The sequence below is a fragment of the Acipenser ruthenus genome, chromosome 1, assembly GCF_902713425.1.
Source record: "Acipenser ruthenus chromosome 1, fAciRut3.2 maternal haplotype, whole genome shotgun sequence".
Classification (NCBI taxonomy): Eukaryota; Metazoa; Chordata; class Actinopteri; order Acipenseriformes; family Acipenseridae; genus Acipenser; species Acipenser ruthenus.
In genome coordinates, this window is record NC_081189.1 from 59,955,230 (window position 1) to 59,981,058 (window position 25,829).

At 40.3% G+C, this 25,829-nt stretch overlaps 1 protein-coding gene across 3 annotated transcripts in view; it reads left to right on the forward strand.

The window, feature by feature from the left end:
• LOC117420570 (capping protein inhibiting regulator of actin dynamics-like) overlaps positions 1-25,829 on the forward strand; it is a 73,398-nt gene that overhangs the window by 15,755 nt on the left and 31,814 nt on the right. Inside the window, exons 1-4 of one of the 3 annotated variants that reach the window (XM_059026802.1) lie at positions 3,849-3,909; positions 20,522-20,690; positions 21,720-21,849; positions 25,494-25,655. In XM_059026802.1, the coding sequence (XP_058882785.1) occupies positions 21,733-21,849; positions 25,494-25,655 (279 nt within the window). In that variant the 5' untranslated portion in view covers positions 3,849-3,909; positions 20,522-20,690; positions 21,720-21,732. Of the gene's footprint in view, positions 1-3,848; positions 3,910-20,521; positions 20,691-21,719; positions 21,850-25,493; positions 25,656-25,829 lie in introns of those variants that run through there. The other 2 variants (XM_059026813.1, XM_034034041.3) reach the window with 2 other exon arrangements.

The window sequence follows — 25,829 nt, forward strand, 5'->3', positions numbered from 1 at the left end:
TAGTCTTGTCTTTGTATAGTTCAGAAGATTACAACCTTATAATCTGCAATACAATATGATTTGCGGCACTCTGTACCAAAGCTGTATTTAATTTGCAGCCTTAGACTACCTATCTATCTGTGTTGGGGAACAACATTCTGATGCTCTTAGTGTGTAAAGCTATCTGTAAGCATCTGTCTGTTTACAACAGCTGGTAAAGAGAGGAGCTAACGACACAATACACATTTGCAATGCACCTGAGCAACCTGACACCTGATTCCAGGCCAGTAAATGCCCCAGTTATTCTTTGAGAGTCTAGAAGCCTACAGAGCTGAGCGTTCTGAAGTACAGCCCACGTGGAAGGTAAGATTGGATTCTGTGTGGAACAGCAGGTGGTTATAAATTCATTTTTTATACACATTATTAGAATCAGTTAGTATGCATACAGTGCTCCCTTGTTTTAAAGCTGTCGTTGGGAAACATGGTTAAGAGACTGCATTGTGTGTGTTCTGCCTTTTAATGGAAATTACATTTACAAGTGAAATGGCATTATAAGCAAATGTGGTCCACATCGTGGATTGAATTATAAAGAGGGAGCACTTTTAAATAGCAAGAACCATATACTGTGGTAGTTCTCCTACTATTACCCTTGTAAAAGTTTAACACAGTATTTTTGCACGGTACTTTTGCATTTTTGCCATGCTTTTCCTATGGTTATACTGGGTATTTACCATAGTTTACCCTGGCTTGCCATGTTAATTAATAAGTCGTACTATACCTTGCTATTCTTTACAATGCTTATCTATGCTTTACCATGTTTTCACTATGCTTTTGAACTTCTATAAGGGTACACAAAGTAAATGAATATTACATAATGATGGCATTTGAGTTGTAACCATTTACTTGAATACCAAGCCGTAAAATTATTTAGATTCTTATTAAGTGATGGATTTGTCCAGCAAATAAACCAGAAAAAAGACTATTATAACAGTCAAGGCCTGCATCATTTAGCATTTCTGCAGTAACACTGCAATTAACCTATTTTTAAACTACACTGGCCTATTATCTCATTGTCAACATGCCTGGATACATTAAACCACTCAACATTTGATACCTTGCATTGTATAAGGTCATTATTTATTTTGGGCCATGCGTGTGTATGTTTTTGTCCCTCTCTCTCTCTCTCTCTCTCTCTCTCTCTCTCTCTCTCTCTCTCTCTCTCTCTCTCTCTCTCTCTCTCTCTCTCTCTGCCTCGCATTGCTGCATCATATTGTATTGCTTTTCACAGTTACTGCCCTGACATAACACAGCCACACAAAACAAAGTAATTAGCAGCATCTCCATTATAAAGTGCAGGGCTTATAATGAAGTGTCTATAACATCAGGCCCTTGTGATTGAAGCTGTTGTTTCCACAGTTCTTCTTACTGATGTGTTTTAAGGCATGTCTTAAGGCTTAAAATGCAGAGGTGTAAGTGTGCCATTGAACTTCACTTACCATGTGCTTGTCAAGTAAGTTTGCTGTTTCTTTTCTTAGTGTGTTTGCTTTCGAATTTACTCTATGTCACTGTGTCACAGAGAAATGGAAGGTGAGGTAAGCCATGTTTTTTTTTTATTTGTATCTCTGTACTTGTATCAGGGAGGTATACAAAGTTACATTCTGGTGCTGTTTATCTGTTTCCTTTTTATCAGAAGAGTGCTCTAGGGTCAGTTGTTCACTGTATACATAGTCCAGCAAAGGAATAGCAATTTAAAAAAACTGTTTAAATACATCACTATCTTTGCAAGCAAATTACACATGTTTACCTGAATCTATGTTTATTTCCTTTGCAGAAAAACACAGATAGGGGTAGACTGTTGCCATATTCAACTCCAATAATGGCAAGACACAAGGCATAGTATAAAATGTGGTCATGCTTTTTTAATTTTTTTGTACATGAGCTTTTTATTCAAAATCCTGATCACAAAATCGGATTCCTTGGAATAGACTGTATCTCCTGAGACACTGGAGAAATTGTGGCGTTAATTCTGCCTATGTTCTTTTTTTTTGTTTGTTTTACAAAGATTGATGGCTTCAGTAAAGGACAGATGTGCTGCAGCTTGTAAAGCTGAACATACTCAATGTCTTTGATTTTTTGTTAGTAGAATTTAACACTGAATTAAGACATTAGTATTTGAGAGTTTGTGGATTTTGCTTATATATACTGGTATGTCGAATATATGGTCTGTAATATATATCTATATCTATATATATATATATATATATGTTTTGGGTTTTGTTTAAAACAATAGAGGGGAAATAACCACACTGCCTGTGTAAAAGCTATTTTGTTAAGTATAAATCAATAGTCCCTAAGGCCTTACCCTACTGGTATGGATGATTACAATTGAAATGGGTAAAAGGTCTTTCTTATGCTCAGCACAAACTGGAATATATTATCAGATACTCTGAAACTGCACAGTCACCATGCGCATCTGTCTTGTGGTAAATGCTATAGCATATTTAATATGCATGAACAGTACTATTGTATAGTGTATATTGTTCCACATTTTTGGATTTTATCTTTAAAAAAAATCCAGGAATTTGTCGGAGTTTATTTTACAAATATTAAAATAGGGATAAAATCAGTAATAGTTTTTAATTGAAACATCGGTAAAAATTCGGGGGGAAAAAATCTCAGTATACACACTTTACACATGTAATATGATGCGTAGCAGTTCTGGTTTCTGATTAAGTTTAATGTCCCTGGCATGTATGATGAAGCAGAATCTGTGCAAGTCGAGGCCACATTTTCCCAAGTAGCTGGTAATTTGCGAACATTTGGACAATCGCTGTGGTGACAGAAATGGTATCTACAGAAGGTATGAACATGACATCAGCACAAAGCAAGCCAGGTTTATTCGCCTTGAAATCATAAAAATAAAAGAAAATTGACAGAACTGGGCAATGCAAGCCATCGGGAGATGTGTCAAAAATCACACTGGACATTTCCATCAATGCGTGCCATAAGTTTACCAACTAAAGCATCACCATTTTCTGTCAAATATTTACGATTAAGATTGGCAGCGTTAGGCAGTGTTTATGTATTTAGGAATGCAACGAAGCATTCCTAAATACCCGGAGGTGTTGTGACAATAGTGACATTTCTGTTGAGTCACTGCTCAACAGTACCATTTAATTTAGCTACGCACACTTTGTGAAGTGACAGAGAACCTCGTTTGAACGTTGATCTTCTGACGTCTAAACGTCTGCTGTATCCTAGGATACGTTGTAGGGCTGCTTATTACAATGTCAGAGTCAAAATAAAACTGCATTTTAATGAAATATTGTGTATTTCCTAGAAAACAGTACCGGGAAAATATTGAATAATATACAAAAATTGGGTATAAATCAGTAAAAACCAACGTCCTGTTAAAAAAAAAAATGTCGGATTAAACCGGAAACGCGGAACACTATGTATATTGTAAGGACCTGACTGGAAAGTGCATGGAGGGAGATAATAGCTCTGGTCTGCTGTTTATTTATAAGTGTGCATTATATTAAATATACAGTATGTATAGCTAAATGTTGGGAATCCTCTGAAATCATTGCATTAGACTAGAGGGCCTGTGGCGTCAAGAGCACAGCCGCAGATGTTTCAGTGTTTTTCAAAAGCAGGAAAAAACAGTCTATAGCACCAGGGCTGTAGCCTGGGAGAACACATTAGATGAGTCTTCTGTGAGGCTTGTGTGAAGCACACTTATGCTGACTGCCATTTGTACTGAAGTGGCCTCGATAAGACATTTGCCTTATGGAAACGTTTCAAAGAAAAATCTTAAACTTAAATCCTGTCCTTATTTCTTACAGTTAAAGCTTGGTAATATCATGGCAACAGATAAAAAAGAACCTGAGCAAGATGTTAATACTGAGGTATTGGTTGGTGAAACTCCAGGTAAATACTGACCCTTTAGCAAAGTAGCCTTAAATCTTAAAGAGACAGCTTTGATTGCACGCATTTATTATCAATTCAATTACTTTAATTAAAAAAAAGAACTACTAGCACACTACAATTATTATAAAAACATGAAATTATGAAAATCACAGAGCAACAGAGTTTGGTAGAATTTCAACTGTTTCTTTAAGAACTGCATGGTGTGGAGTGGTGGAAAATATTCTATTAGTAATGTTTAAAGGTTTTTCAAGTTAACAAAAAAAAAAGCTTTTGTGCTGTTATACAGTAATTACTTGCACTACTGTACATCTGTAATTACATCATACAAGTACAGTATTCCTTATATGTCGATGTGTTAGTAACACTATATTTATGTTAGTAACACTTGTTGTAACTAATGTCATTTAAAGTGTGAACATTGTTTGTGGTTTAATGAGCGAATAGTATGATTCTTTTTGATTTTGTGATTTAAAATTTTGTCCACTCCCCAGTGGTACTATTGTTTAGCTTGGTCTAAAGTTTTTTTTTTTTATGAGGTTTCAGTGTTTCTCCAAAAGAAATGTATGCATGCTCCCATTGACACCCTTAATATTTTGTTCCATGTACCATGATTTAGTAATAGTTAGTGTTAATGACTCAACTGCCCAATGTTATTTTTAGTAAAAATGTAGGTATTAATCCTTCACTATCAACAATACATTTTTCAGACCTGAAAGTCTGTTTACAGCTGGCCTAATTTCATGGCTGAATGTGTAAACATGCTTGTGGCAATGCATTATGGGTATCATTTTTTACATATTTTACATTTTAAGCACGAGCAGTAGCAGATGGTTTCCAAGGCAACAACAGCACAAACTTTGTGATTCAAACAGGTAATCAATGGAAATGATGTCTTGCCATTCCCAGAAGAATTTGCTCATTACTTAGATGAAAGGTGGCAGTGGAATCCATGATGTTGCCATTATGTTGTTCTAGAGCTTAATTTCTATTTATGATCAAATCAATGTTTCATCTCCAGTTACTGTGCGTCTGAGAAAGCTGTGACCTGTAGTTCTGTGTCCCCTTGTGCTTCTAACCAATTGCCTTGAGACCCATAATGCATTGAATGGCCTTCATAAAAAAATAGGCCATACAATTGATCTATGTTGTTGTCACATAAACATAACATAAATGTGTTTCAGCTAATCAATAAACTTCCAAGCTTATGATCAATACACTATGGGGCTGTCAGTTAAGCCTCCAAATAGCAATCGATTAGTTGGGCACACAAAATAAAATCGTTCGAAAAAATATCAATGCATGGCATAGAAGTCTACCCGTGCTGTAGGGGCTGAAATTTGACAGTAGATTAAACTTTACCAAATGCTTCCTACAATGCAAGCACAACATTACCAGTGTTGGTGGAAATAGCATAATTGTTCAACTATTCATTAGAAAAAGATATAAATGTAAGCGCTCATTAAGAGTTACCTCTGACCCCAATGTGCAATGGGTCTACTTCACTGTAATTTTAGTGGAGTGCACTTAAAATTTAACCTAATTGAATTGTGTAGTTTGATTTTGTCAATTGAAGATGATTATACAGGTTGAAGCCCTAATTTATTTTTATTATCCTCTTTGTTCAAGTTTTACTATCACTGTGGCTATGGTTACAACAATGAAAGTAGTACATGAAGATAGTAGTACACCATGATAGCAGAACTATTATTCCTGAATAAAAATCCACTTGACCATGTCTTTTTTTATTTTGACATGGGTTTATGACAAACTTCTAAATGCAGTGCAAGTGGGTGTCATTTTAAGGTAATTAAGGAGGGGCTATGCTAATATTTCAGATGCCACACATTTTTAGAAGCGCACGATTAATGAAACACACAACGCAAGAATGATATTACAGAAACATTCATCCAGGTTTACAGCAGATGTAACTGGAGTGTTCTACTTGTCGTCAGTGTTCTTTTGACAATCGTGGGGAAGCAACGATGTAGCTGTGTGCACTCTCCCCAGTTGGCTTTCTTAAATTGTGATACCGAGTTTCATTGGCCGCTGCATTATTTGTTCTGAAGTTGTTTGATAAGCATTTCGTAACATGAGTCGCAACAGGATAACCGCAGGTAGGGAAGTGTGTTTCTCTCTCAGTAAGAGGATGAGAGTTGATGATGATGCTTCTGATTTTTTTCTCTTGAATTTGACACCAAACTGGCACTGGCCCTACCCCCTCCAGGATTTCCATGTATGGAACGCACGTTTCCAAAATCTAGAAAAGTATAGTATGGTAACATCAAAATTCTAGAAAAAGAACATTCCATTCTGGGTGCCACTTGTACTATTACTGGCTGTGTTTTACATTAAAAGATTGTATTCAATAAATGTAAATGCTTAAACAAAAAAAGTGCAATAAGCCCAATGGAAGCAGGCTGAGCTGTCTTTCGAATTTGATTTACTACATTATGCAAATCAAGGTGCTTCTTTCCAACCTAATCACCTTATGTCGACAGTCCATTTTAAAATGTAATTAGAAGCTACTTACTATGCTCCTGCACATGGTGTCCTGAACAGCTGGGGTCTCACACGCTGTTGTAGTCCTTCTGACATTATATGTACATTTTTCAGGCTTATTTGGTTATGTCAACACTGAGAACTGAAAGCTGGTGGAATGTAGTGTAGATACATATCATGGCAGACACCGTTTTACAGAAATTGCTGTGTGTTACATCTCCTGTGAGCAGTTGCTCTTGTGTTATGAATCTAATATGATTAAAAGAAACCTTTATTTAACTAGTGTTGACAGCATAGGAAGTAATGTCATTTTTATTTAACAATAAAGATAAATGCAGGGATATGCTAGATGAAAAAAAAAAAAAAAACCTCTAGAGAAATCATAGTCCATTTAAGTAGTTTTAATAAATCACAAAGTACAAGGGAGATTTGTGAAAATTAGTAAAAAGATATTACATTGACAAACCACAAACAAATGTAATCTAACACTGACTTATGACAATGACTTGTAATCATTGCTGTCAAATCAGCGTCTTGCAGTGACATTTCCTGCAAATCGGAGCCATTTTCTCAGACACAATCTCTGATTAAAATGCTTCTCAATGCAGGTTGTCTTTATAGTGTGAGGTACATGAACTACAGGCTGATAAGGTTTATGGTTTTGAGTCTAGGCCTGCATTGATTCCATGCTTTCTTAACTGATGGAAGCAACATCATGTTTGACTGAGCTATTGAAAGCTATGTTGTTCAGAACTACTTGTTTGGTTTTGAGTGTACAAGTCTAGATCTACTTTTTGGTGGTATTTTTAGAAAGGTTTTTAGTTTTTATCTAGTTAAATTGAGATGTATTTGCCAGTAGTAGGAGATGAAAACTCATTGCATTGTTAAGTACAGGGTACAGTAAGGCAGGGTCAACTCACTCCATAGCTGTAAAACCCAGGACTTGCTAGACTAAAGGTACTGTACTACCAGAAAGGTTTTAAGCCTGATAGCAAATGTCTAAAAAGGCTAGCTAATAATAAACTGTGATCTATCAGTCTACTTAGTGTCTAAATGGGCCCAAATTGAAATTCATGGATGCTGCCAAATTATATTTCTGTGGCTCTACCCAGTCTGAAAGAAGAGTTCAAATACAGGTGGATGTGTGCATGGAAATTTAAAATATTGCAGCATTTCCTCAGGAAACACCATTGAGTATAAACCCATGTTTCTATTTGCGTAACACAGTAGCATTATTATTGTCATGCTGAAAAGGTTTTTGTTGTGTATTTCTTATTTTAACTTAATATGCTCTAATTTTACCGCCGTCACTGTCACTCTATCAGACCAGGAAACACTCAGTTGAACATTCTAAATGATCAATCATTCATCTTTTATTTTCTAATTAGTTGACTTGGCAACCAGCTGTCATCATGGCAACCATTGTCACAAAGCGTGTAAAGATTTTAAAAATAAATTAGTGTGATTTAGAATACAAAACATGATAGCAAAGGTAAAATGAAACCATTTAAATAAGGCACGACTCACTTTTCCAGATCATTAATTTCCTTCAGTCTATTAAGTTGAACCTTTTAAAAGTCACCTTTTAAAAAAAATTATTTATTTAAAAGAGCATTATTTGAAAAATGAATTGATCAAAATTAATTCTGGTCAATATGCATTTGTTTTTATTTGACTAATCATAAAAAGTGAAAAAAAATAAACAAAATAAACATTATATTACTCTCCAAAACAATGGTTATTTTAGTTAGGTACTTATCTCAGTGATCGACTGTATTTAACATGAGTCTTCCCTGGCCACAGATGGAACACACATTTTAAAGTGCCTTTGCCATCCAGAAGACCCTTTATCAACTCCAAGCATCCTTGACTTTTACACCACACAGTATATACAGTGACTTGCACATAAGTATTCACCCCCCTTGGACTTTTCCACATTTTGTAGTGTTACAACCTGGAATTAAAATGGATTTAATTAGGATTTTTACCATTTGATTTACACAACATACTTAACACTTTGAAGGTGCAAAATATGTTTTATTGTGACACAAAAGTTAATTAAACAAAAAAAAGACATTTGTTGGTTACATACGTATTCACCCCCCTGAGTCAATACTTGGTAGAAGCACCTTTGGCAGCAATTACAGCTGTGAGTCTTTTTGGGTAAGTCTCTACCAGCTTTGCACATCTGGATCCTGCAATTTTTGCCCATTCTTCTTGGCAAAATTGCTCAAGCTCTTTCAAGTTGGATGGGGACCGTTGGTGAACAGCAGTTTTCAAGTCTTGCCACAGATTCTCAATCGGATTGAGGTCTGGGCTTTGACTGGGCCATTCTAAGACATTCAGGTTCTTGTTTTTAAACCACTCCAGTGTAGCTTTGGCTGTGTGTTTAGGGTCATTGTCCTGCTGGAAGGTGAACCTCCGCCCCAATCCCAGGTCTCTTGCAGACTGAAACAGGTTTTGCTCTAGAATTTCCCTGTATTTGGCTCCATCCATCTTGCCCTCAATCCTGACCAGTTTCCTGGTCCCTGCCGATAAAAAGCATCCCCATAACATGATGATGCCACCACCATGCTTCACCGTGAGGATGGTGTTCTCAGGGTGATGAGCAATGTTGGCTTTGCGCCACACATAGCGTTTTGCCTAAGGCCAAAAAGTTCAATTTTGGTCTTATCAGACCAGAGAACCTTTTTCCACATGTTTGCTGTGTCTCCCACATACCTTTTGGCAAAATCCAAACGGGATTTGATATGGGGTTTTTTTCAGCAATGGCTTTCTTCTCGCCACTCTTCCATAAAGCCCAGCTTTGTGGAGCGTCCGGGTTATAGTTGTCCCATGGATGGTTTCTCCCATCTCAGCTGTGGATCTCTCCAGCTCCTTCAGAGTTACCATTGGCCTCTTGGTTGCTTCTCTGAGTTTTGGTGGTCACTGGGTTTTGGTGGACAGCCTTCTCTAGGCAGAGTCGCGGTTGTGCCGTATTCTTTCCATTTTTTAATAATGGATTTAACTGTGCTCCGGGAGATGTTCAAAGTTTGGGATATTTTTTTTATAACCCAACCCTGATTGGTGCTTCTCCAGAACTTCATCCTGGATTTGTTTTGATAGCTCCTTGGTCTTCATGATGCTGTTTGTTTAGATATGCTCTCTAACGGGGCTCCCGAGTGGCGCATCCAGTAAAGGCGCTCCTCGCAGGATGTGCCCTATAGCCTGGAGATCGCAGGTTCGAATCCAGGCTATGTCACAGCTGACCGTGACCGAGAGTTCCTAGGGGGCGGCGCACAATTGGCTGAGCGCTGCCCGGGTAGGGAGGGCTTAGGTCGGCAGGGGAATCCACGGCTCACCGCGCATCAGCGACCCCTGTGGCCGATAGGGCGCCTGTGGCTCTGCAGCGGAGCCGCCAGATCTGTGTTGTCCTCCGGCACTATAGGTCTGGTGGCATTGCTGTGGATCTGCAGTGCGAAAAATGACGGCTTGGAAGGAGCACGTTTCGGAGGACGCGTGTTCCAGCCTCCGTTTCCCGAGTCGGCGGGGGGGGGTTGCGAGCGGTGAGCCGGGGATACAGATAATAATTGGGCATGCTAAATTGGGGTGAAAACCTGGGTAAAAATAATTGGCGACGACTAATTTAAAAAAAAAAAAAGATATGCTCTCTAACAAACTCTAGGGCCTTCCAGAAACAGATGTATTTAATCTGAGATCATGTGACACCTTAATTGCACACAGGTGGACTCCATTCAACTAAATATGTGACTTCTGAAGGCAATTGGTTGCACCAGAGCTTATTTAGGGGTGTCACAGCAAAGGGGGTGAATACTTATGCAATCAAGACTTTTCAGTTTTTTATTTGTAAATAATTTTGAAAAATATGTAGATTTTTTCCCCCACTTCGACATTATGGACTATTTTGTGTAGATCAGTGACAAAAAATCCTAATTAAATCAATTTTAATTCCAGGTTGTAACACTACAAAATGTGGAAAAGTCCAAGGGGGGTGAATACTTATGCAAGTCACTGCACCACATTATTTTTTACATACAATTACCCATTTATACAGTTGTTTTTTTTTTATTATTATTTATTTCTTAGCAGACGCCCTTATCCAGGGCCACTTACAATTGTTACAAGATATCACATTATTTCACATTATACAGATATCACATTATTTTTTACATACAATTACCCATTTATACTGTTGGGTTTTTACTGGCGCAATCTAGGTAAAGTACCTTGCTCATAGGTACAGCAGTAGTGTCCTCCACCTGGGATTGAACCTACAACCCTCCAGTCAATAGTCCAGAGCCCTAACCACTACTCCACACTGCTGCCCATATATAAACAGAAAGCACCACTTTTTGTTTTACAAGTGTTACTGTTTCAAACACATGTTAATGCAAGAAAGGCACAAGTGCCCATTATCTTCTTCATATCTCCCTGAGTACCGTGCATATAGAAAGTGTACACCCCCTTTCAAAATGTTCACCTTTTGTTGCCTTATAGCCTGGAATTAAAATGCATCGTAATAGATTTTTTTTCATTTATCTACAAATCCTACCCCACAACTTCCAAGTGAAATAAATATTCTAGAAATTTGTAGAAAATTAATAAAAAATAAAAACTGAAATAGCTTGGTTGGATAAGTGTCCACCCCCCTTGTAATAGCAATCCTAAATTAGCTCAGGTATAACCAATCGCTTTCAAAATCACACACCAAGTTAAGTGGCCTCCACCTGTGTTAAATTGTAGTGATTCACATGATCACAAGAGCTACAGGATTTTATGGCCAAGACTGGTAAAAGTGTGCATGTGACAACAATATCCCAAGCACTCCACAAATCTGGCCTGTATGGTAGGGTGGCAAGAAGGAAGCCATTACTCAAGGAAGCCCACCTTGAATCCCGTTTGAAGTATGCAAACAAACACTCAGAAGATTCTGTTGCCTTGTGGCAAAAGGTTTTGTGGTCTGACAAAACTAAAATGGAACTTTTTGGACTGCATGCAAAGCATTATGTTTGGCGCAAACCCAACGCAGCACATCACCCAAAGAACACCATCCCTACTGTGAAGCATGGTGGTGGCAGCATCATGTTATGGGGATGTTTCTCATCGGCAGGGAATGGGGCACTTGTCAGGATAGAAGGGAAAATGAATGGAGCAAAGTACAGAGAAGTCCTTGAGGAAAACCTGCTGCCCTCTGCAAGAAAGCTGAAACTGGGACGTAAGTTCACCTTTCAGCATGGCAACGACCCAAAAGCACACAGCCAAAGCTACACTGGAGTGGCTAAGTAACAAAAAGGTAAATGTCCTTGAATGGCCCAGTCAGAGCCCCGACCTAAATCCAATTGAAAATTTGTGGCATGACTTGAAGATTGCTGTCCATCAACGCTCCCCAAGGAACTTGACTGTGCTTGAACAGTTTTATAAAGAAGAATGGTCAAATATTGTCAAATCTAGGTGTGCAATGTTGGTGGAGACCTATCCCAACAGACTCACAGCTGTAATTGCTGCCAAAGGTGCTTCCACCAAGTATTAACTCAGGGGGGGTGGAGACTTATCCAATTATGATCTTTCAGTTTTGTATTTTTAATATATAATTTTTTTCTCAATAAAAACTTTTTTCCCCTTAACAGTGTGGAGTATGGTGTGTAGATAAGTGGAAAAAAATCCTCATTTAAATGCATGAAACTCTAAGGCACTGACACAACAAAATGTGAAAAAAGTTCAAGGGGGTGTAGACTTTCTATAGGCACTGTATATTCCATTCAACAATACAGTTTATTGTTCAAGCCAGAACAGTCACTATCCAGAACAAACTATGTGCCATATTTTTGTTAGCTGGACGTCACAGGCCATGACCCCTTGCAGGGTGTCTTAGAGATCATCTAACAATTATTATAACTATTTAGCTATGGCAACTTCAGTGGAGAGAGTCTCATAACCTATAACATCCCTCCCTCTTAAAGTCAATACTTATCGTGTATATATATATATATATATATATATATATATATATATATATATATATATATATATGTATATATATATATATATATATACACTACTGGTCAAAAGTTTTAGAACACCCCCATTTTTCCAGTTTTTATTTAAATTCAGTTCAAGTCCAGTGAATAACCTGAAATGGTACACAGGTAAGCGGTAAACTGCCAAAGGTTAAAAAAAAAAAGTTTAGGTTACCAAAAACTGAAAAATAATGTACATTTCAGAGTTATACAAAAAGACCTTTTTCAGGGAACAAGTAATGGGTTAACAACTTACAGCTGTTCTGCAGCAATGGAAGTAAATTAAGCCTTGAAAGTTGATGCTAACAATTCCTACAGGTGTCCCAACTTTTGTTGATTACTTACAAACCCTCTGTCTGTATAAAAGCAGTGTTGAAACAGACTGTGTTACTACACCCTCTTAAGCATTATTTGGACAGTATTGTACTGCAGGAAGTAGTATATTGCTCTCATAATGGCGGGAAAAAGGCAATTAACAAAGGAAGACAGACAGACCATTATAACCCTTAAAAGTGTAGGTCTTTCCTTTAGAGAAATTGCAAAGAAAGCCAAGGTGTCAGTGAGTACAGTTTCCTACACCATCAAAAGGCACTTGGAAACTGGAGGAAACTCTGACAAGAAGTCTGGCAGACCCAAAGCCACAACAGAATCAGAAGACAAGTTTCTGAGAGTCAACAGCTTGCGTGATAGGCGGCTCACAGGACAACAGCTTCAAGCACAGCTTAACACTGGTCGAAGTAAGCAAGTCTCAGTTTCAACTTGTGGCGGAGTGTCCCGCCCCTATTTATTATTATTTGTATTTTTGTTTGCGGCGCGGGTAAAAGCGCCACGTCTTTTATTGTTATATTTAAAAACCCCGTGAGGATGCATGGCCCTCGTGCCCTTTTGTTTTGTGTTTTGTGTTTTGTTTAAATATTTTGTTTGTTAATAAATACGCTGAGTGCTACTGCACTCAGCTTCACCCGCCCATCCACTGTTTTGGTGTCAGTTCCTTCCTGGTCCGTGACGTCATCCACTTCACCACTGCGAGCCAGACTGCCACACAACTGTAAAGAGAAGACTTCGAGCTGCAGGTTTGACAGGTCTAGTGGCAGTAAGAAAGCCATTGCTAAGATGGCAAAATAAGAAAAAGAGGCTTGCCTGGGCCATGAAGCACCGCCAGTGGACTACTGAAGACTGGAAGAAGGTCTTATGGACCAATGAATCAAAATTTGAAATCTTCGGTTCATCACGCAGGGTTTTTGTAGGCCGTCGAGTAGGCGAAAGGATGGTTCCTCGGTGTGTGACACCAACTGTCAAACATTGAGGAGGAAGCGTGATGGTCTGGGGCTCTTTTGCTGGATCCAGAGTCGGCGACTTGCACAGAGTGACTGGCACCCTGAACCAAAACTGCTACCACAGCATTTTGCAGCGTCATGCAATACCCTCTGGTATACGCCTAGTTGGTCAGGGGTTCATCCTACAGCAAGATAATGACCCAAAACATACCTCCAGGCTATGTCAGAACTACCTTAGAAGAAAAGAACAAGACTGTAGGCTTCAAATCATGGAATGGCCAGCACAGTCTCCAGACTTAAACCCCATCGAGCTGGTTTGGGATGAACTGGACAGAAGGGTGAAAGCAAAGCAACCTACAAGTGCAAAATTTGTGGGAACTTCTGCAACAGTGTTGGGAAGAACTTTCCGAACAATATTTGATTTCCATTGTAGAAAGAATGCCACAAGTGTGTTCGGCTGTTATATCTGCAAAAGGTGGCTACTTTGATGAGTCAAAAATTTAGATTAAATTTTGTTAAACAAAACGATTCCATGATTTCTTTTTTATCTCCAATTGTTTATTTGTTCTATGCTTTAATTTCAGAGTACATTGAGACATTAAACTGCGTAAATTTCAATAAAAACTGGAAAAATGGAGGTGTTCTAAAACTTTTGACCGGTAGTGTGTGTATATATATATATATATATATATATATATATATATATATATATATATATATATATGGATATGCCAGGGTGTGCTTCATAAAGTTTCTCAATAACCCTATCTCGGCCTTGGGGTGGTACAATAACATGGCTGCCACCCAATAGGTAGCCACCCTGAGTACTCAATTAGTTCTTTTGAACAAAATATAGTTTTAGATCCTCACTGTCTACTTTAACTGGCCAACCCTTTCTAATAAATGTCAGTAGCTGTGATAACACTGGATCTCTTTCTCATTTTGTCCATCACTGTATTTGCCCTGCCTGACACTGGAAAAGTGGATAAGTTCTTGTGGCAGTGTGGGGCACGTGTGTGTGTGTGGGTGGCAGGGAGGGAGTTAAAATCCTCCCTGCAAAAACATGTGGGAATGTGGCTGGAGCCATGAATTGAATAAGTGACTAAATAATCAATTAAGGCTCCATCCACAAGTGTATGAATAGGGTGATCACGGGTGTTAGGCTAGTTAGTGTTAGAGTTGATGTTGGTGAGAGGTGGAAGTTTTCGTGTTGCGTGCGGTCCCGTCTCGTTTGTGTATTTATGCTTGTGAGTGTTTTTGTAGACCTTTTGTTTTGGCCCTTGCCCCTGTTATTTTGGTAATGTGTTTTGTTAGTGTTTGTTTATTTTGTTATTAAACGTGCGCCTGAGCGCTTAACCTGCTGCTCCTGTGTCTGAGTCCCTTCCTGGTCTAAACACCATTTCCAGTGACAGTTCTCCATCAATAAGATGGTGTCTCCTGGAAGTGGCACATGAGCAGGTTGTTCAGGTAGTGGGAGGCTACTAAGACCATCAGCATTAGTGTGAGTGCTGCTGAATTTTTCCAGGAGCCATAGGCGGAGTGGATTTGGTCTCACAAAATACAACTAAGGCTCCTTTATCCAGTTGTGACTAGTTTTTCTCAATTGGAGACAGTCCTTCATGCAAAACTTATGGGCCTTTCACTTCCAACAGGCATTGCATGAAATAAGACGGCCCCCACACCCTAAGGCGAGGCATCACCTGCTAAAATTGAGAGCTTCTCCATATCAAAGCCCACTAATAACCCAATGTTTTTAATAGTTTTTTGGAGGCTCTAAAAGTGTCATCTTGTTCATGTTTCCAATGCTAGGGCACCGGCTTCTGAAGCAAGTAATACAAAGGAGCTAACGTAGTTGACACATTTGGAAGGAATCTGAAAATAACTGATCATCCCCAAGAAAGATTTCAACTCTGTGGTGTTCCTTGGTGTTGGGGCTTCTGCAATGGCATGTACTTTGTCTTCAGTTGGGTGTAGTCCTTCAGCATCAATTCGATAGCTTAGATATTGTACGGCTGGGGCTATGAATATCCTGGCACAGAAAACCTTTTTAGCACTTCTTCTAAATTCTTCAGATGAGTTGCTTCATTTGGGCCTGTGATGAGTATGTCATCTAAGTATACCAAAACTTGTGGCATCACTCCAAGTAGGCTTTCAAGTGTGTGCTGGAAAATCTGGGGCTGAAGACACTCCAAATGGCAGCCTATTATAGCAAAAGAGTCCTTTGTGGGTGTTGATCATAAGATATTCTTTAGAATTATCATCCAGCAGTAGCTGTTGATATGCAAGGCCAACAAAATGTTCAGATATATAGTAAATAGTGTTGAATTTAAATCAAGGGAAGTAATGTTAAAATTGTACAATGCATTAGTAAGACCTCATCTAGAATATTGTGTTCAGTTCTGGTTGCCTTGCTATAAAAAGGATATTGCTGCTCTAGAAAGAGTGCAAAGAAGAGTGACCAGAATTATTCCTACATTCAAAATTCTAAAAGGTATTGACAATGTCGACCCAGGGGACTTTTTCAACCTGAAAAAAGAAACAAGGACCAGGGGTCACAAATGGAGATTAGATAAAAGGGCATACAAAACAGAAAATAGGATGCACTTTTTTATATAGAGAATTGTGAGAGTCCGGAACCAACTCCCCAGTAATGTTGTTGAAGTTGACACCCTGGGATCCTTCAAGAAGCTGCTTGATGAGATTCAGGGATCACCTACTAAAGCTAATAAAAACCAAACAAGCAGTATGTTCTTATGTCTAGTTTTGTAAATAACTGCCCCCCAGGGAGGGTGGCAAACAGGTCTTCCACTTTCAGAATTGGATAGGCATCATGTCTAGAAACCTGGTTTACTGTCAATTTGTAGTCACCACAAATGCAATCTCCTTTGGGGGCAGCCCAACGAGAAAACTGGACAGGTTCAATAATGCCAGCCTCTTTCATTCTGTCTAGTATTAAACTGACCTTATTTCTCAGTGCATAAGCTGCTATTCGGGCTTCCAAGAATCTTGGCTTTGCGTTTGTGTCCAACTGAATGACAGCTTTTGTTCCTTTTAAAGTGCCTAGTTCTTCATTAAATACTTCTGGGTATTTGATTAGTGTCCCAAACAATTGCCATCTTAACATGACAAATGTTGTTCTCATCAAGCTTGAGCTGATATAACCAATTTCGTCCCAGCAGACTTGGCCCATTACCTTCCACTAGAAGCAAGGATGACTTGGTTAATTGATTATTATACTGCACTTTAATAGTAGTAGTTCCTAGGACTTGTATCTGCTCTCCAGTGTAGGTGCAGAGTTTTACTACAGACTTACTCAGTACTGGTGCCGTCTGACAGCTCAATTTATCTTTGTACAGTATGTTTGTTCACTAATAACTAAAAATGATGCTCCAGTCACAGTGTCCCCTTACATTTTTACCTTCCTCTTCCAGAAAACAGAATTCAGTCCAAACAAAACTGAGCCCATCTCATTTTTGTGCATGACTATGGCGGAGTGTCCCGCCCCTATGTATTATTATTTGTATTTTTGTTTACGGCGCGGGTAAAAGCGCCGCGTCTTTTATTATTTTATATTTAAAAACCCCGTGAGGATGCATGGCTGATCAGCTACTGATTATTTAACTAGCTGACAGTCATGCATCCTTACCAAACGCGTGCAGACTCTGGCCGAGGGATAATAAGATAATTACCAACTAGTTAATCCCTCGGCCAGAGTATATAAACCTGCAGCTCTCTGCACTTGAGGTTGAGTGTACAGAGGAGAGTACGGGGAGCGGAGAGAGCGAGCAACATTTAAATAACAATTGCTAAAACGTGCTGGATTATCCAGCACGACACTTACTTGTTTGTTTGTTTATTCGTTTGGCCCTCGTGCCCTTTTGTTTTGTGTTTTGTGAAAATCATTTGTTTGTTTATTAAATACGCTGAGTGCACTAGCATTCAACTTCACCCGCCCATCCACTGTTTTGGTGTCAGTTACTTCCTGGTCCGTGACGTCATCCACCTCACCACTGCGAGCCAGACTGCCACAATGACACAATCAAAAATAATAATTAAACTAAAAAGATTCAAACTAAGTCAGACTTTTAGGTAGATCACTAAATTACACTTATGGAGACATTTCTGAAGAAATTGAGTACATTTTAAAGCTTATTTTTTACATTCAAACTAAGTAATCATAGGGTATATGTCATAATAGAGTGAAAGCTGGTTAGAAAGGTATAATACAGTATATATTTCAGTGGATATTTGTACTGATACACAAGCCGAAAGTCACGTCGTCAGTGTGGCAGGATGGCTTGCAGTGGTGAGGTGTGGTGACGTCACGGACCAGGAAGTACCAGAAACAAAACAGTGGATGGGCGGATGAAAGCTGAAACGCTACGGCGTTCAGCTGCTTTTATTAAATCATAAAACAAAACAAAAGATTTAAACAAACAACAAAACATAAAACAAAAAGGCGCGTTGGCCAAACAAATAGAAACAAATAAGCGTGCTGGTTTTAACCCAGCGCAATACTTAGCAGTTGTTTATTTATTTTCCTCCGCTCCCCGTACTCTCCTCTGTACACTCTCCTCGCAGCACGGACAGCTGCAGGTTCTTATACTCTGGCCGAGGGGTTAACTAGCTGTTAATTATCTTATTACCCCTTGGCCACAGTCTGCACGCGTTTAGTAAGGATGCGTGACTGTCAGCTAGTTAAATAATCAGTAGCTGATCAGCCACGCATCCTCAAGGGGTTTTAAATTATAAAAACAATAGCAAATACGCGGCGTTTTCAACTGCGCCGCAAACAAAAATACAAACAATAATAAATAAATATATAGGGACGGGACACTCCGCCACAGTCAGTCAGACCTCAAACAGGTAGAATGTTCAACGGAGCGCAAGGGTTAAAGGATTTAGTTTCTAAACTACATTACCCAGATGAACAGCAATGACATTTGTTAAATACATTTTGGCTTCCTATATGGCCATTGGATAAAGATAAATAATTTTGTTTTGTGGGCGTTTCAGTGGGAGACTGAGGGTACTCAGTAGAGAGTCGAGTCAGAATTCAAAAAAGGTAGCAGTTTAGTAACAGTGCAATGCTATGGAGTAATTTCAAAGTTGTATTAAAAATTATTGTCAATCTATAGCTTTACAAACCTACTGCCAACCACCCGATTTAAGTAGCTTTTTTAAAAAAAAAAATGTTGCTAAACCGTTACATATAAAATAGTTTAAATGTTTTTGTAATTTTTATTGTTAAATATTCTTCCTAGAGCTGGCGGTCAAACTTCACTGGCCTCCTACTGCAGACAAAGGCAATTTAACAGTATTGTTGCATTAATTTAAATACATTTGTTACTGTGTGTGACTGAGGGTTTGTGAATTAAAAGGATATGTGTATTTGTGTACTCGGTATATATTTTTGAATTGCGGTTTAGTTAAGCATTTTTAATTTTATTTTCATTTGTATGACGTACTTGTCCGACGAGCAAAATACAACGGTAAAACTTTTTGTCCGGGATGTCAGGCTGTATGAATTGCACACCCCTGCATACTGTAGACCCCCCGCCCTTCCAAGACATGAGTAGATCTGGACAATGTTTTATGCTGCCTACTCTGTTGTTGGTTTGGCTTATGTTTGCTGCCACACATTTAGCTATGTGCCCCTTTTTCCTTCTCTAAATCTAGTCTTTTGAATCATGAGCTCCTCCATATCTATAACATTTAAATTTACACCCACCTTTCCTTTCTTCCACAACATGAGGTTTAGCCATTGAAGCAGTCAACTGAAGAATCATATGCAGTGGGGAAGCAGATCCCTGTCATTCTTGTGCCTGTTGTGCAGCAACTTCCATAGCCGGTGCAATTTCTATGTTTTTTTTTTTTAAATCCAAAGCAGGCTTGGATAACAGGCAACGTTGTACACGGTCATCTTGAATTCCACAGACCAATCTATCTCGTAACATTCTTTCCAGCACGTCACCGAATTCGTAATGCTCTGACAAGTCCCTTAGCTCAGCTACATACATTGCTACTGATTCATCAGGCTTACATTATTATTATTATTATTATTATTATTTATTTCTTAGCAGACGCCCTTATCCAGGGCGACTTACAATTGTTACAAGAGATCACATTATTTTTACATACAATCTAGGTAAAGTACCTTGCTCAAGTTCAGCAAATGTTTTGTGTCTCAGTTTTTGTGGAACTACTGAGTTTTTAATGAGAGTATACATTTTTGAGCCACATACAAATAGAACGCTGTTTATCCTCGTCATCTATGTCATTTGCAGTGAAATAATGTCTGAGATGCACCACATATTCAGTCCAGTCACTCTCATCGTTAAACTCGCTGACACTGCCGTATGTTGCCATGGTATCTGTCTGCTTTTTTTCATTTTAATCCTTGTCATCAGATGTAATAAAGTATAAGAAAAACTACACAGAGAATTGCGATTCCATTCAACAATACAACAATACAGGTAGAAAGCCTGTAATTCTCACATGGTCCCCAATATAATTATGCAATTCGGCTCACATTACAGGTTCAATGTACCATAAACATTTGATAGTCCCTCGTAAAGCACTATATGTACCTTTGCAAACAATGAGCCAACCTTATAATACTATTGATGTTGCCTTGCCAATATCTTGCTGAGACAAAGTCTCTGTGCATGCATTCTTATTCGAAGCACATTGGCTCTGTCACCGGGTGATTGCTCTTTGACCTTGGCTTTCTTGTGTATGCAGCATTTCCATATGTAAATAGTGCACAAGGCCTATCAAGGAGATAAGCTGGCTATTGTTGTGCTTTTTGATCAACAGAGAGGATAAAGCAGGGCAAATTCCAGCCATTCAAAAGGCTGTTTGGTAAAAAGAGAAGGAAGGACTCAGGAACAGTCTTGGTGGAGGCACAGCTCAAAACCAGTCAGTCCACAGGGGATGTTTGCAATGGGGGCCTGTCAGAGGATGACAAAACCAACAAACATTTAAGGTAATTGGCTGTTCAAATAGTTTTTATTCATTTACTTGATTTATCTGAAATAACAAGCTGCTTATTGTTTGAACCCTACTTAAAACTGTATTAATACTTGTACTGTCATTCTTGAAATGTATTTTTTGTTTATGACTGTAAGTCGCCCTGGGTAAGGGCATCTGCTAAGAAATAAATAATAATAATAATAATAATAATAATAATAATAATAATAATAATAATAATGGGTGGGACCAAGGCACAGACAGAATCCCCCACCCAATCAAGCATGGGGATCTCCCATAGTCATCAGCCACACTGGCATGAAAGCATTAAAGGGGTGCCAATTTATTATTAAGTTAATTTTTTTAATAAATGACCACAATCATTTTTACAAACTTGTACTTATTTTCCCATATTGTTTTCTGTCCTGATCTTGAAGTTAGACAGATAATTCTCTGCTGTTCTAAAATGGAATATGCATGGCTTTCTTCCTGTCATTGATCCTTTGCTTGAAAAGAGAGAAAATGCATTTGAAATATTATTATGATTAGGATTCATATATCACTGATATAGTAAAGTTATAGCAAGTTTGCTGCTAACAACACATACTTACATATTTTTGTGTATCACATTAAACCCCATACCATAAAGGTATCAGATATTGCTATATTTTTGTCAGATATCCTACTGCAGAACAATTTATATTATTTTAAAAATATAACATTGTAGGTATCCAGTTGAGTTTAAATCCCGGTTGCACGATTTGCCAATCTGGGGTCCACAGAGTTTTGAAATCCAAGCCTCAAGCGACCCATATTGGTCAGGTGCCAAACAAGCGTTCAGTAGGTTGGCTACTATTTAAAAAAGGTGGTTGACTAGACAGAGGGAATGGATGTTTCCCATTGCTCTTCAGTCTAGGGTATGTGGGTTGCAGCAGTGAATGGGGTTAAATGCATAAATGCACTGTTATGGCACACCCTAGTAAAACAGTGCACAGTTATTAATTATTACTACTGACAGACTCCTATTGTTTTTGTTGTGTTTCAGGTCGCTAAACAACATGGGTACTCGTGCTTTTTCACATGACAGTATTTTTATCCCAGAAGGTCCAGAAGACAGGAGTTCTGAGGAAGCCATGTCCCAAGAAAACATCACTGACAAAGTCAAAAGCCTCCAGGTATAAGAATATATTAAATCTCATTGCCTTTTCAAGAGGAGTTTCTTAGTGTTTTTGTGTCATTGGAATTGTTAGGTTAAATTCTAATGTTAAACATGTTGTGTATAGCTACAGATTGCAAAATCTCTTCAGTTACTAAGCAATATTTCTATGCAAACAGATACATGGCAATAAGGAAGAAGCAATCTTAAATCAATATGTATGGCCCTTTGCACTGTACAGGGTTAATCTTATGCTGATTGTCTTGAAAGTTATATCAAGAACCTAAGCCTGTATGGGCTCTATTCTAATTCTAATACTGCCTGGTGCTATGGTGTGCCCACATGATCTTTTGCATGGTTTTCTGTGTTTGTTTTTTTTTTTAATAAATTGCCCATATTACCAACTGTGTTTCTCACTGTCTTCTGGTTGTTTTCTTTGACTCCTTGTTGTTAAATCCTCAGTGCCAGCCTTGAGTTTGGCATATTAAGACGATGACATCCAGGAACTATTATAATTATTTTTATTCTCAAAAAGTTAGTACGCTTCTGTGGCAAAGCGCCCCGCCCCTGTGTGCATTTGTGTTATGTGTATGTATGTTGCGTGTGTAAATGTTGGTGTATAGTCATTGGTACACGGGATATAAACGGGTCTGTGTTTCACGTGTATTTAAAAAGTGTATATTTGTATTTAGGCACGGGATTGCACATCACGCACGTGCATTTAAAATATAATATGTGAACACGGGGTTTCACGTAATGAATTCACGTGCTGGGATTCAAGTGAGTAATTAATTAGTAATTGAATCCCAGCACAACAGTATAAATAGATGCACGTTTAGTCACTCGTGGTTAGGTGTTCGGTGAGTGGAGAACGGGATTGGAGCGGAGGTAAATGTTAATGAAAAGAGTAAGAATTAGTAGTTGTTTTCACTCACCGTGTTTGTCTGTTTGTCTGTCCGTGCACCGTTTGTTTAGTGGTAGTCCGTTTTGTTTATATGTTTCTTTTGGCTACAAGTGCCGTGTCCAGTGTTTTTGTGTTTCAAACCTTTTATTTTCTGTCTGTTTATTAAATGCTGAGCGCGATCACGCGCTCAGCCTAACCAAAATCCAAGTCTCTGTGTTTGTATTCCTTCCTGCTTCTGGTCTGACGCCACCCACTCTGGCCGTCTTTGTGACACGTGGTGTCCTGCGTGGGATCGACAGCGCCTCCAGGACTCAGGCCAGAGCAGGAACCGCAGTTTGGATTTAAAAAAAAGAAAAAAAAAAAAAAATAAATGGCAGAAGACGCCATCAAAGTGCGGGACTGGATGCTGGAGAATGCTGGGCTGGAGGCCCAGTCTCTGCCCATAGTCGTCCAGGCCCTGTGGATGATGGACAGTGAGAGATGGGAGGCCTATCAGGAGGAACACACCCCAAACACCTTGGAGGAAGGTGTGGAGTTTGTCCTCAGCTACCTGGAGGCAACCATAAATGGAACAGCAGCCCAGGTAGCAGGACCACCAGCAGAGGAGTACCTGCTGTCCCCATCTCCACCAGCAGAGGGTGAGTACCTGCTGTCCCCATCTCCACCAGCAGAGGGTGAGTACCTGCTGTCCCCATCTCCACCAGCAGAGGGTGAATGCCTGCTGGTTTTGCCTTCACAGCCCAAATGGGAGGAGCCCGAACGTCCTACGCCTGAGTGGGAGGAGCCCGAACGTCCTACGCCTGAGTGGGAGGAGCCCGAACGTCCTACGCCTGAGTGGGAGGAGCCCGAACGTCCTACGCCTGAGTGGGAGGAGCCCGAACGTCCTACGCCTGAGTGGGAGGAGCCCGAACGTCCACAGCCCAAGAGGGGGGAGTCGGTGCGTCCACAGCCCAAAAGGGAGGAGTCGGTGCGTCCACAGCCCAAAAGGGAGGAGTCGGTGCGTCCACAGCCCAAAAGGGAGGAGTCGGTGCGTCCACAGCCCAAAGGGAGGCAAGTCGGGGCTTCCACAGCCCTGGGACCCAAGCCACCAGCAGAGGGAAAATGCCTGCTGGTTCAGCCCCAAGAGCCGGAAGGGGAGGGGTTACAGGCTCAACCCCCTGAAAATTTTTGGGGGGGAGAAGGGCAGGATGCTGGTGTCCCCCAGCAGCCTCTCGCTATGCTGCTGAAGGCAGCACGGTGCGCACATGCCCAGCCGCCACAGCAGAGGGAGCCAGCACCGCCAGGAGCAGAGGAGCTGGAGCTGCCTCTGCCTCCACCACCTCCAGGAGCAGAGGAGCAGGAGCTGCCTCTGCCTCCACCACCTCCAGGAGCAGAGGAGCAGGAGCTGCCTCTGCCTCCGCCACCACCACCTCCAGGAGCAGAGGAGCAGGAGCTGCCTCTGCCTCCACCACCTCCAGGAGCAGAGGAGCAGGAGCTGCCTCTGCCTCCACCACCACCAGGAGCAGAGGAGCTGGAGCTGCCTCTGCCTCCACCACCGCCAGGAGCAGAGGAGCTGGAGCTGCCTCTGCCTCCACCACCGCCAGGAGCAGAGGAGCTGGAGCTACCTCTGCCTCCACCACCGCCAGGAGCAGAGGAGCTGGAGCTACCTCTGCCTCCACCACCGCCAGGAGCAGAGGAGCTGGAGCTGCCTCTGCCTCCGCCCGGAGCAGAGGAGCAGGAGCTGCCTCTGCTGCCCGTACCTCCGCAGGGAGTACGGTGGCCGGAGCCCCAGAAAGGGGAGCTGCCGGCCACGAAGAAGGGGGAGGAGGTCTGGAGACCACTTTCCCCAGCAGCAGTTTCGCTGCAGGAGTTCTTGTGGCCGGAGCCCCACAGGAGGGAGCTGCCGGCTACGAAGAAGGGGGAGGTCGGGGGACCAACAGGCTGTCAGCCGTGCCACTACCGGCAGGGGTGCTGACAGCATGGCCAGCCATGGGCCCACTGAAGCCTCCCTTCCCAGCCCGAGACTTTGTCCTGGACTGCTGGATTTTTAAGGGGGGAGGTGGCCATTGAGGCCATGTGTGCTGCGCACAAGGGGGGGTATATGTGGCAAAGCGCCCCGCCCCTGTGTGCATTTGTGTTATGTGTATGTATGTTGCGTGTGTAAATGTTGGTGTATAGTCATTGGTACACGGGATATAAACGGGTCTGTGTTTCACGTGTATTTAAAAAGTGTATATTTGTATTTAGGCACGGGATTGCACATCACGCACGTGCATTTAAAATATAATATGTGAACACGGGGTTTCACGTAATGAATTCACGTGCTGGGATTCAAGTGAGTAATTAATTAGTAATTGAATCCCAGCACAACAGTATAAATAGATGCACGTTTAGTCACTCGTGGTTAGGTGTTCGGTGAGTGGAGAACGGGATTGGAGCGGAGGTAAATGTTAATGAAAAGAGTAAGAATTAGTAGTTGTTTTCACTCACCGTGTTTGTCTGTTTGTCTGTCCGTGCACCGTTTGTTTAGTGGTAGTCCGTTTTGTTTATATGTTTCTTTTGGCTACAAGTGCCGTGTCCAGTGTTTTTGTGTTTCAAACCTTTTATTTTCTGTCTGTTTATTAAATGCTGAGCGCGATCACGCGCTCAGCCTAACCAAAATCCAAGTCTCTGTGTTTGTATTCCTTCCTGCTTCTGGTCTGACGCCACCCACTCTGGCCGTCTTTGTGACAGCTTCAGATTATAGTTTATAACAATTTCTTTTTTCCTTAAATCTGTAGAGACAAATAGCCCACAATATAAAATTTGGCCAGAAACCAATGTCCGTCTCTGTGAGAAATACAGACGATGCTGGAGGGAGTTCTGAGGATGAGGAGCTACCAAGAAACCCTGTTAAGGTCATTGCACAGATGGAAGCGAAGCCTTCAGATTCAGGAACACAGGTATGACTAGATTTACTCCAGTGTCAAATGCTCTGTTTAAATCTACCACAATAACTTTAGAAACCTATCTTACTTTAGTCTTAAAATTCATTTCCTTTGGTTAATTTTTTTTGTTATGGCAGCTTTTTCTATAAAGATCCTCAGCCAGAAGCAATGCCAGTATACATGCCTGAA